Source organism: Caloenas nicobarica, chromosome 4 (assembly GCF_036013445.1).
Source record: "Caloenas nicobarica isolate bCalNic1 chromosome 4, bCalNic1.hap1, whole genome shotgun sequence".
In the NCBI taxonomy this organism is placed as follows: domain Eukaryota; kingdom Metazoa; phylum Chordata; class Aves; order Columbiformes; family Columbidae; genus Caloenas; species Caloenas nicobarica.
The window spans coordinates 55,684,044-55,697,583 of NC_088248.1; the positions used below are offsets into that span (position 1 = coordinate 55,684,044).

Consider the following 13,540-nt stretch of genomic DNA (forward strand, 5'->3'; position numbering starts at 1 on the left):
AGTTTTCAAGGGAAAAATGATACCATAGAGAAGTAGCAAACATTTTCATTTGACTTTTGTGATAGCAATCATGTTGATAACTCAATCCTTTGGTTGAAGCTTATGGGTAAATATATTTAGTTTTAGAATGTCAGCTGATTGTACAAAACATAAAATAAGAAATATAATTTTTAATTGAAATTATTGAAGTTAATAGAAAACTGAAGGCATAATAAATACATTTATTTGCTGAGATTTTTTTTCTCCCCACTTGCTGGGATATGCATTTATGTTCCTTGTCTCGAGAAATATTGCTGTGCATTGTTTCACAAAGCCATGCCCTAATTTCTCTCTTCCTTTTTTACCTGGAGGCACTGCAGAAGTACACTGGGGGGTGTAGGTATTACAGAAACTTGAAATGGGTATTGGTTTTGGTTCAATGAAAAACAAAAAAGGGCTGTTGAACTACCTTGGAAGAAAACTGCTTGGCATTGGAACTGGAAGGATGAGGTGCAAGTGCTGAAGTCTCTTGCTGTGAGTAACATTTGCAAAGAATCATAGAATGTTAGGGACTGGAAGGGACCTCGAAAGATCGTCTAGTCCAATCCCCCCGCCAGAGCAGGAACAACCAGATGAGGTTACACAGGAAGGTGTCCAGACAGGTTTTGAATGTCTCCAGAGAAGGAGACTCCACAACTTCCCTGGGCAGCCTGTTCCAGTGCTCTGGCACCCTCACTGTGAAGAAGTTTTTTCTCATGTTTAATTGGAACCTCCTGTGTTCCACTTTGTACCCCTGACCTAAGTTACAAAAGGAAAATGATGGTGGATTTTCTTCACACTTAACTGTCTTTCAGAACATTAAAGAGAGCAGCCAAATTTGGTTGTAAATGAGCCAACTCCCTCAACTCTGAACTTCACCCACAGTGCAATATTTTTAAATCTCAAAGATTTTCCCTAGCAGGAGTGAGATATGAAACACTGATGAGTAATTTCTCAGGCCACGGTGGGTAGGAGCAACCAGTCCATCATGTAGAGTGCATGTGCTTCCTCAGAAGAAATTCATGACCTACTTCCCTGATACGCTTTGCTTCATCAGAACTCTCCTTTCTTCTGGCTCTGAAAGTGTGAACGGTCTTCCTCCACACTCTTCTCTTGTCTTCTACATGATCATGAAGCACTACTTTAGTTCATTTTGTTGCCTTTTCCTTCACCATTTGTCATTGCTGGGTCTTTGCTCTCCCTGAGCATGGGTGCCGGTGAGAAAATCAGTCAAAAAGAATGAAATTAGGAAAAAGGTTTGTGAATAAAGGTAGGACTGAGAAAGGACTGCAGACGATTTTGCCTACCTCTGGCTATAGATCTGAGCTGCTTACTCACTCTGATTCTCTTCCAAACAAATGTATCATTCTCACTTTGCTCTTTTTTTGAAATTGGGTGGGAGATTTCATGACAAGTGTGTATATTTTTCCTCTCACATAAAGCTCAGGACCTTGCAGGTAACTCCTACTGCAGTCCAGTTTCCTGACAACTCTCTGACAGGTTCCATAACACTTTATAACAGTGGGGCTGGGTAGAAAAACAAACTACAAGGGCTACAAGAGCTAGGTTTAATGAAAGACTAGCACCCAGTCCAGACTGGAATCAATAACCTTGTCTGTGGAAATCACTACCCTTCCTACAGGGAGTGGGAAACGTACCATCCCTGGAAACAGCACGGAGATCAATCTTGTCTTTCAGAGGAGGGCATGGTGGTGTAATCTCCCTTGCTTTGAAAAACAATCACAACACTCACCCAAGCAAGAGGGAACTGTGAAAGGGTTTGAAATCCTGTCTTGCGTCTCATAGGTGAAGTCTGGGTAACGGAGAAAAGCTTCTCATACTGTTGCTGCTTAATGTGTCCAGAGTTACAGGCACCATGGAGCCAGAAAGGAAGAAGATACTCTGAGCCCATCAGTGTCACCAGCTGGGAGCACAGGGCACTGGCTTCTGTGTACCAGCCCGAGGAGTTAAAAACCTTACTGCCCTCTTTGGTATGCTTTGTATGTGAGAAAGGATGCTGCCTCACGCACCCTCTAAAGAGAAGGGGCCATATCTTTGTTTTCTGGGAAATGTGATCTTGCTAGTGTTTATCAGAAGGGATGCTTAGTTTCTAAACTCCAGTTTTGGGATGCTATTTAAGTGATAAATGATGAGCCAAAGACCTTAGATTAAGGTAATGTCAAACGTGGAAAAAGAGATTAATTAGGCACCTAAGGGATTATTAGAGAGGCATCTACTCTGCAGTCACCACCAAAGCTGCAGAAGCTGAGGAGGGGTTTTTAGGACTGCAAAGGTTTTCCAAATCCCACTATAAACACATACACACACTCTTTATTGGAAATAGATCTACATATTTATGCTTTTCTGTAACATAATTAAGCCATGTCTCTCGGTAACATATATAGCCAGTAACAAGTTATTAAAAAGTGTTAATTCATGAGGATTATCAGAGGCAGAGATCACTGATGATAAAACAGAGTTTCTAACACCTGTTCAGACTTTAGGAAAACGGAACATGGAATGAGAGTTTGCTGCAAATTTCTTTTTGCTGCCTTTTTTTTCCCCTCCCCTTTATTATTAGACCTAAATAGATTGGTATTCATTGACTCAACAAATGAAAACCTAATTTTGTAATTAAATGTCAAGAAAATAATTTCACAACTTGCAGAGAATAACACAGCCCTTATGAGCCTGATATGACCCGTGACTGTGTAGTGTGTAGTGAAGTACCTAAACCACCATCAATAAACATGTTTTGCAGGGATATAAAATAATTGAAGGCCCAAAGACAGATTTTTAGTATAAGAGACATTAGCTCTAGCAGATTATAGTGCCACCTCTCTACAGCACCCAGAACGCACTTTTTATCACAGTACACGAAACAAGTAGCATAACATAACATCAAATTTGCTTTGCAACTACACACAGAATGGCTCATGGATTTTGATTACTTGTACTTGATTTCTGTATCCTTATGTGCCAATTGTAATGAAACATTCTTTTCTCCAAGCCAGCTGGCATAGGTTTCAGGGCTTGTTATTTTGTACAGTTAGTGACTGGTGTTCTCTGAACAGATACTTTATCAATCTAGTCCTTCAAAGATAAAAAGAAATTATTAGATCATTCATTGCACAAGAAGACACATATAGAAAGAGTGTAATTTTCCTTCCCCAAAAATGCTAGCAGTATTATGGGCCAGTAAACTTAAGAGTGATGTGGAAGTATCAGTCCCTTCTGTATGTTCTTAAATTATTTGCATATGTTCCCTACTCTTCACACGCTTGGAGAGGAAGAACTGTTTTTTTCTGGTTTATTAAATAATTATAAATTTGTAGGAAGCTAGAAAGGACAGTAGCATAGTTGCAGGATGAAAGGAACTAATTCCTATGAAAGGAACTAATAATCTAAACTGTAGTAACAGTTAAGGAGGGGAAGAAAAACGTGGAAGAGATCTGAACTGGAGTATAAAGACTAAAGCAAGCAGTGTGATAACAGAGATTAAAGCTCTCCTTGGCTTCATGAAGCACACCACTTACACACTTGACAGCAGCTTATAATGAATAGCATTACTTAAAGTATTCAGTGTCAACAATCTTTACAGTTAATTCATATCAACAAATACTACAATTAAAATGCTAACCCTAATAATTTGTTTTATATGAAGTATAAATCCATCTTTTCATAAAGCCACCTTCAGAACTGCCACATTTCAAAACCTGTTGTTCTTCAGTACTACCCAGTATTAGTTTTCCATTTATAATATAGATGAAAAAAATCACCTTTATAAATCCTCTTAGATTTCACTTATCATACTTCTTCAAGAATGGAATAGGTTAAAATAAAACCTTACCTATAGTAGCTTTCTGTTGGGAGATCTTCATGCCTTTTCTAACACTAATTTTTAACTGAAAGGTAATCAAATCTAAAATAAATGGTAAGTGTACAAGCACTAAATACTAAATACCACCTGAAGGTAACAGATTAAGTCATTAGGCAAATGTTTAACAATTCTGTAGTAAATCCCCATGGGAAATGGGGAAAAGAACATCAGGTCATGACACCTCTCTCAATAAAAACACTATCTTTCCTGTGCCATGCGATGGTATCACTGAGAGGCAGAGAATTTGCTCTGCAAAAACACGTGCCAGGTGATGTGCCGTTTTTCCATCCATGAGTAGTGCTACTATTCTAAGTTATTTTTAAACAGTATTAAGAATATATATAATTTCTACACTATGCAAAACAGTTAACAAGAAAAGAACATGCAGTTTACTACTAATAATTGCAGTCTCCACAGCATTCTAAGCAAGTATTCTCTGCTTCATTTTTTTGAGGTGGAATGGAATATAAAGTCACTATGTGATGTTTTGCAGTTGTGAAAGCAAGAAGCATATGATAATTAGTTGCTACATTGCATGCTAACAGAACAGTAACTCCAAAAAACCCACCTTACACCGAAAGCAAATATTTTAATAGAAAAGAGGCAATACCTTATGGATACATACCAGTATCACTATGACGAACACTGATACTGTCTCTTATTTAACTTTTATAAATCAGTATCTTTCTCTTTCACTGAAGAAAAAGGTACCCTATGAAATAATACACTGATTATCTTAAAAAACTAACCAACCAACCAACCAAACCTAAAAAAAAAACCCCAAAACCAACAAAAACAAAATCAAAACAAAAAACCCCCAAGTACTGCTAGCTGGATTGTTTGTTTCTGGGTCTGTTAATGGAGAACCAAAGGATCCTTGAAGTGAATCTCTGTATTTGAGAAAAGGGAAGGTATACATGCCAGGTGCAAGCAATAGCATTAAGAGCTCTCTTCGAACTGATCAACTGCCTGCTAAATACTCTAAAGTATGCTCTTTCTTTACACAGAAGTAGAATTGCAAGGTTTAGGATTTCCCCCTCCCCACACACTTCTGCAGGATAGCTGATGTTGGCTTTCTGATCTACAGATTCACTTGCAGATCATTACATCTAGTTGATTACCGTGCTACCTCAGAAGATGGTTCAGTAAAGCTCTTGAGGGTCAAGAGAAAATAAAGCTCATAAATCTCATGCAGCCTATTTCTTCCTCTACACGTTATACATAGAATGATAGAAATCTGAGCTTATGCTAATCTTGTTCTCACTAGTACAGTCATTTATATTATTTTATTATATTATTATATCTCTATTTTATTAAATATAATACTTAACCTTTCTGGAAGGCAGCACCAAAAATTCTATTTACGTCAAGAAAAAGAAGTACAGTGACTTAGCAGAAAATATATACAGCCTTCTGACTGTAGGCTGAAAATGCATGTGATTTTGAGACTGCACCAAAAACCAGGCAGTTTCTGTGTTTAATGGAAAACCTCCCTCATGAATCTTGTAGCTATTTTCAATGGGATATGTTTAAAAAAGGGGTAAGCATTTTTAGATTCTAGATTTTAGATTTAGAGAATCAGAGATGATTCACAGGAAAACACATTTCCAGCCCTAAAGCAGATCAAGGAACTCACAATACCTTAATCATATAATGTCACCCTGTTCTTGATTCCATTCTGTGTTGTTCAGAGGCAAACACTGTGGAAAGGGATATAGACCCTTTGACTGTTAGTCTGGAGACTGTGAAAGAAGAGCAAGGCTTGCTGAGAGAAAAGTTGCATACTAGGTCTTTAAAATGTAATCACTTTATCCATTTTGAAAAGTTTCAAAAAAATATACAAAGCTCTGCTTTGACATTCACAGAAAAATCCTTCCTCTCGGTCAAGTCCATCTAAAACAGGATTAGTGTCCGCAAGCATATACTTCAGATGAATGCCAATGAGTCCTATGGAGCCATTCCCGATATGTTGTGTGACCCCAGAGGGAGTTCTTATTTGGACAGATTTTGAATCAGATGCAGAGTGAGAAGAAAATTCACAGTTTGATATTTGTGTCTTGGAATATACTTTATTGGGAAGAGGTAGGCTGTTGTGCCACGTCTGGTTCCAGCTATTTTTCCTCATTCACTTAAAAACTATTTATAGAGCTGCTTCCTTGAGGAAAATTAAATTCTGAAATGTACCAAGCACTCGTAACTTCTTCTGAATTCCCAAAGAGCGCTGGGTGCTTAGCGTTCTCCCTAAACTGCCTGTTTTAATATAGACACATTTGACTGGCTTTAGCCTCCCTAAATTAAAATGTGTGGAAGTTTTCCCAGGAGAGCAAAACCAAAACGTACCTCAGGTGTTCCAGAAGCTGTATATATTTGGTTTTTACATTTGGGATAAACCCTAAAGCACCATCAGAACTGAAATGGGAGTTGAGGAGATTCAGCAGAGCTGGAGTAATATAATTTTGAACTTTCTCTGAGCTGGAATGCGCTCAGAATTAATTATCAACCATTTGTACTAAGCAAAGACAACCAAGTAGCAGTGTATTTCATGGAGTGATTAAAGCATGCATTGTACTGTAGGAACAAAAAGATCCAGAGATGTGAAAAACATTTCACTCCTCAATTTACCACATTTCATCTTCAATTTCAGGGTGATTTAAGGACATGCCAAATATTGTGAATTGCTGTATTTTCAAAATCCTACTGGAACCCTGATTTTATAATGCTAGCTCTCTTTTAATGGTTCGTTAATGCTGAAATTAGCAACAAGCTGTCAATAATTTGAGAGACATAATGTAAATTATAATGACTATTCAGAGTAGATAGAAATTGTTTTTTACTATTCTTTGGACTAGAGATTTGAATGGTGGGTGGAGAGAATCTCTTAGGTTTGTACAAACCCAAACACATTTAATTGAGCAAATTGTTACAGGCAACAAACTAACATTTCATTTCCATTTCTCCCTTTCATTTTACAATTTTTCAGGACATAGTCATGCAAGAACAGCAGTTCAGGCAGAGACTGCGTGGTGCCGCACAGATGGAAGGGAGCACCCACGTGCCATAGCTTGCAGGTTGTGTTTGAAGAGAAGTGCACAGAAGCCTGACAGTTCTCTCGTCTGTGCTAAGGCATAATCAACAGCAGGTTAGTACTGGAGTATTAGGTTGGCAACCTCAATAAAAGGGCAGTAAACTTATTCTGCAAATAATCACTACAGACTAACGACACACTAAATAGCTAAAATCCTTAATTGATCTCAAGCACTGTCCTAAATTAGCAGTCTAACTCCCTAGTGTCTCCTTGCTATTAATGGAGAAACAGTCATCCCGAAGATGACTCAGATATTAGTGGAGGCACCTGTATCTTTCTATCAGTTGTTAAAGGTGTTGAGACTAGATCCATAATAGCTAAATACTGTTCATGATCAGTACTATTTTGGGGATGATAATATAACCTTTATTGTCACTCTACTATCCTGCCTGTATTTCTCTCTCTTATGAATTTACCAGGAAACATAACCCAACAAAATGTAAAGGTTCCAGTGATGCACCGAATGTATTTTGGTTTTGGTATTGATATGCAATGCAGAGTTTAAGCAGTTCACAATTTAATAAATATACTGCATTTCAATTTCCCCATGTGAATTGCAGAGACCAGCAGTATGATTTCTGCATAAAATTCATATGGAAAGTATTTTTCCCACAGAAATAGTATCTTCATAAATCATTCTGTAGATCAAAAATAGCAAGTATGTATTTGCCTACAGTAAAGGCTAATGATCACGTATAATAGGCACTGATTATTAATGTTTATAAATATGTAAAGGGTGAGTGTTACGAGGATGGAGCCAGGCTCTTCTCAGTGACAGCCAACAGTAAGACAAGGGGTAATGGGTTCAAGCTGGAACACGGGAGGTTCTACTTAAATATGAGAAGAAACTTCTTCTCAGTGAGGGTGCCAGAGCACTGGAACGGCCTGCCCAGGGAGGTTGTGGAGTCTCCTCCTCTGGAGCCATTCAAAACCCATCTCGACACATTCCTGTGTAACCTCATCTGGGTGTTCCTGCTCTGGCAGGGGGATTGGGCTAGATGATCTTTTGAGGTCCCTTCCAATCCCTAACATTCTGTGATTCTGTGATTTTACACGGCAAAACAAACAAACAAAATAACCTAACAAAAAAACCTAACAACTCCTCTTGCTTGATTGCACCAAGTATTGATAGAGCTCAGGCAGTAGGTGAGAGGGGAACCATACATTCCCAAAGAAAGAGTCACAGGAAATGAATTACCAATTTTTATCAGAACTGCCTCCTACTATGTGTTTATGAATATGTGTTAATTTGGATTTTGTTGTTTCATATCTCAAGAAAAGCTCAAGACTTCCAACTTATGCACTGCACTAACTTAAGAACTGAATTTCATTTTCTCTTCACCTGATAGCAGAATGCAGGCACAAAATACCATAAAGAAACACTTTCTAAAATCACCCCATATCTGCTACTTAATTCTGAATAGTCTGATTTAATCCCAGATCAGTGTCTGAATTAAAAAAGTGGTAATGGAGAAGTAAAAAAAAAATACCCAGCTGAATAGAAGTGGTACATTTGATAGATAGAACTTTCTCAAGAAATGGGATGTTGCCCAAAGTCTGCAGTGCCCAAGTCAGTTTTTAGTTATATTACTATAAATTAAAAGTAATTATGCTTATTGGAGTAGTATCATCTTCAATTTGTCTTGTAAATGAAATCAACTCCATCCCACTAATGCACAGCAAAGCAAAAACCAAATGTGCATAAAGAGATTTCTGTAGTTTTGCCAGTCTAGGCATTGGGAGACCTATTACTCTGGCCTGTCCTTAGAAAACCTGGAATAAACATTGAAGTCATCATGTCACTGCAACCTCTTTGCTAACTGTTTTGTTCTGTTTAAAATTTCTAATCTGGCTTGATTTGTTTCCTTAGGAACAATATCAGGCAGGCAGTTCTTAACAGCTTCAAAATTCCGAGCTGCTAAAATGCGCAGCAATGGTACATGACGAGGTTTCCTTCACTGTCAAGAGATTTTAGAACATCCATGTCTAAGGACACTGGATGCTGCTATAGGAAAAACACCATGTCTTTCTGTTCCAACTCCGTTTTTTCATCAAAGGGAAGATAAAAAGTAGAAAAATAAACCCAGAAAACTAAATTTAATCATGTAAGAAGGAATCTACCCAAACTCTCTAGAGATCTGGGCCCGTGTGTGCCTGTGAAAAAGTGTCATGAGAGCATCAAACCCAGCGCAGACTCCGTACTCCAAGCTCCAGGGTCTTTACAGCCAAGCGCCGAGAATGGCCTTTGTTCCCCAGGGCTCTGAAGCTAAATAACAGAGTGAGGTGAGGAGGTGAATGAAACAGAGACAGAGAGATGGTCGTAAGGGTGTGATAAAAGTACAGAGCAGCACATGCTACAGCTTGCTCTTTGTCTCATCTTTGGCAGGGAGAGAAATGATCTCCAGCCTTCACAGCAGGCACTGGTTTGTATCCCCTCTGTCCTCATGGGATTCTGTGGTTTCAGTTTGCTAAATCTTTAATATTCTTCCCTTAAAAAAATAATCGAAGACTTGCAGTTTTTTCAGAACTCTTCTCTGCCTTATTAGGATAGTGTAAGAATTAGAGTGCATTTAGCTACATTTAGGTTTGGAGGAAAAATCTACCTTTTCTAAATTATTTTCTTAGCAAATATATAACAGAAAAGAAAATTTGGAATAGCAAAGGCATGGTCTTAAAATTGTTTTCCAATGAAGTCTAACATCAAAACACTGGTTAAGTAGGATTAGGCATGTTTAACTGAAAACATCCAGCCTGACGGATAGATACTGAATGAGTCTGTCTTTTGCCCTGGATGCTCTGGTACTTCTACAGCACTAGAATGAAACTGGAACTGAATTTATCTAATGTACGCAGGATATCTATTTTGTTCTCTGCAAACACTTTGTCTTAAAATAATGTTGGTCATCATCTTAAAAACAAATGAAGACTTTTACAGAGGTTAATTTAACTTCAGGTTTCTCCTAATATCTCTGCAGTACTAGAACTATGCACAGAAGAATAATTGTCACGCATCCCCCACTTATTTCTCACAAAGGTGGAGCCTCAAGATAGCTGATAAAAATTAAATACATTTTGGAATAATAGAAATATTTATCTTTTAGAGAAGTATCCTTGACCATAGCAAATCTTACTCCTTGTGGCCATTTTGGTACTTTCACTGAAGTCTCCTTTGCATACAGTACTTCTCAAATAGAAAATAAATCCACATTCTTCCCAAATCATCTTGTCTTTTGTTTCGATGCTTTACTAGATGCTGCTAAGTATGCAGTACACACCAGTGACTAGCCAATCTCATTCGAGAGATTCTCTATCTAGATCTACCCAGAAAGTTACAGAACAGCCTTATTCTTCACAGGTAAAGAGGATATGCTACTCTCTAAGCAGCTGGGAAAAGGCATTTACTAAAAGTCATATATTTTTTGTCTGTGCACTAACAACTAATACAGTCAGCATACCATGCACTAAACTGGTCTTTAAATATTTTTCAAGTTAGCTATGTATAGCCTAAAACATGGTACAAATCTTTCTAAGCACAGAAGAGAAAAAAATGCACTACCCTGAGTTGTATATTTAATATAAAATCAGTGACAGCAAAATCTATTGTCTATGATTCATTGGAAGGGGGAAAAGTATACCTAGCAGGACTTTATATATACAGCCTCCTTCCAGTGCCTTTCAGCTATTATAACCCTACACAAAGTTTGGCGTGACTTCATAAATCATACTGCTTCAGCTGTAAAAGCTGTGAGGGAGAGCTGCAGACTGTTCAGCCTGATGTAAAACAACAGGTTCTTCTACAGAAAATACCTCTCAGACATTAAAATAAGTTTAAAAAAAAAAGCCAGTGAAGATCTATCTATTTTTGTCAGCTTTACTGACTCTTGAAGAATCCCAAAAGCAACACTTGTTCTGGCAACAGTAAAGAGAAGGCAGAGAGTAGGAAAAACGTAACGACTCAGACCCTCCTCAGGTTGTCAGTGACCTCCAGCCTTTTCACACTAATACCTGGCATCCTAACGTGTCCTGGGTTTACGACAGCACAGCAAAGTGCAGATCAGAGCAGACAGTTCTTCACTGCTGCTGTGCTTTTGTAACTCCTTCTAGGCTGGCCAACAATGCATGTGTGAGAAGTGCCAAGAATGAATTAATGGCCTCCTTAAACAAGCAGTCCATACTTCTGTTGTGATAATAGCACAGTCATACCATGTGGTTTCTGAACCCATCTTGCTATGGGGACTGATCAGGAAAGATCCTTCTTTCCTCTCCGCTAATACTGAGTGATCACTGTCAATCTACAGTGCCGTGTAGGGAAACATTTGGATGCAGTATAGCAAATGTACAGTGAGGAATATAAAATATTTTAGAAAGAAGAAGAGAATACATTTGTTACTGAATCATGCATGTTAGGATAGCTAACACTATATTTTTGTTGTAAAGTAAAACATTATTTTTATACCCACAACAAAACATGGACCTGCAGAACTTTTCAAGCAATCTTCTAACAGCTTCATGCGAGTCTTCTGCAGCTCAGGACTGTCCCATTCGTCCGCTTCAACTCCCCAGTATAAGTCTATGACCTGGAACATAGTATGCAACATTGTTACTTTATCATTTGCCCTTTCTGCCTATCAAATTAACACTTAGCTTTGTCAACATTTTGTGTACTGCTAATCATTGTTCTGTAGTGCAGTAAAAGACAGTGGGGTCTATATCCAGTCCTTATAGAGACTTGCAGGGTTTCCTTAGGTATTAATCAATGACAATTCTAGTCTCTTATGTTCCCTCCCAGACAGTCCCTCCTGGGATAGTCTCTCATTTCATATTCATATTTTTTTGCAGAGATTAGCATGACAAGATCTTGATTTGATGTAGGCTTTATTTGCTACAAGATTGCATATAATGCATAGGCAAGAATAATGACAAAAGCATTGATAAAATCCTGGGTCTGTGGAAATTAATGGGAGTTTGCTGTGCACCACGGTCAAGACCATGACTTGACATCCCGTGTCATTTCTATCCACAGGATATAAACTCATCCTGTGCACATGGCTCAAAAGCAAGAATATGTGTGGTTCTCTAATATTGTACTTCCTTTGTTAGCTGGTCTTACTTTGGAAGCAGAGATTGTATAGATATGCAGTGGCAGACAGTTTGCTGTTTCACCTTTCATCTGTAGCTACAGACTCAGTTTTGTGATGGTAATTTGTTGCAAACTCCTAGAAGAATCCAGAGTATGGGTGTTAAACTGATTTGCAGAAATTAAGTAATGAAGTGTGATTTCACTACACATTTAAACTAAAAGGCTGAGTTCTTACTGTGGGAAATTGAATTTAAAAGAATAGGGATCACAGGCATGCTTCTGTTTTGAAATTAAACTTATGGTACACGCTACTACTCTCTCATTTAAGCTACTATTGATTGTTAACATCATGTATGTAACTTGAATAAAAAAAGGGTCCAAAAATATAGTTAAAAAAAATCAAAATTGTATTAAGCCATGAATATATTACAGTATTTTTTATTGTAATATTATTTGTACTCTGGAAGAACTCTGCTGTTTCCGTAAGAAACGGAATCACAAAACTAGCTGTTGTCTAAAGAGATCATAAAATCAGCCTGGAGACCTAATATAAGAACTAATAATGGGTTGATGTAAAAGTAAAATTAATTCATCAGTTTACAGCCGGTTAATCTCCTTGGGAAATTTCTCATAACAATAAATGCCAGGGTTTAAGACCTAATCCTACAAGTGTTTATGCCCATGTTTAATTTCACTACCAAGAGTCGCATTGTTTTTTTCTGTTAGAAAAGTTTGAGACAGGTGTCAGTGTTTGCTGGACTAAGCACACTGTTGCCAAACACAAAAGGTAATGTACCATCTGACTGATAATGAGTGAAATAGCCCTATGTATAGAATGCATTGTAGCTTACACTGCCAAGAAAATACACTTAATATCTTTATTTTTTATGGAAACTCTGTTCCAAAATTTTGCTGAAACAAGCAGATTTTGCTTTACAAAACTGCATCTCAAACAGCCTTCCTCTTTCCCTCATTCGCACTGATTTCTTCTCTTTTTCTCTTTTATTCTCATTAGGAAAAAAGTGTTCCCTTCTTCCCCTCTCTCTTCTGTTTTTTGTCTATACGACTTCATTATTGAACTTCACATTGCATTCAGTTGTCTGATTACTTGAATGATGTATGATAGAGCTTAAGTATTCTAGTCATAAAATTAGAGCATCTTGGTATATAGTAAAAAAATTTTGAATTACTGGTTGAATGAATTTATTGTGCTGCTTAAGTTTATCTGAAACATAAAAGCAATTTCTGTTTTAATTAACTAATCAGAAATCACATTAGTTCTGTAATTGTGAAGAGGAAATTCCTGGAATAGCAGATATTGTAGGGGCTCAGCAGCTGCCTTCAGTGTGTTATTATAGTTTATTTTTATGGGCTAACACAATTTCAGCACATAGTATCTTAACATGTTATGATTTTGTCATGGAAGAGGATATATTTTAGCCATCAAGCCTCTGAAGACACCAGGAATTTCAGAATG

At 37.6% G+C, this 13,540-nt stretch overlaps 1 protein-coding gene across 1 annotated transcript in view; it reads right to left on the reverse strand.

Moving 5' to 3' along the window:
- The window catches only part of NWD2 (NACHT and WD repeat domain containing 2), a 55,901-nt gene that overhangs the window by 17,686 nt on the left and 24,675 nt on the right, over positions 1–13,540 (reverse strand). The window contains exon 3 of the mRNA XM_065634648.1: positions 11,444–11,560. Coding sequence (XP_065490720.1) covers positions 11,444–11,560 — 117 coding nt within the window. The remainder of the gene's footprint in view (positions 1–11,443; positions 11,561–13,540) is intronic.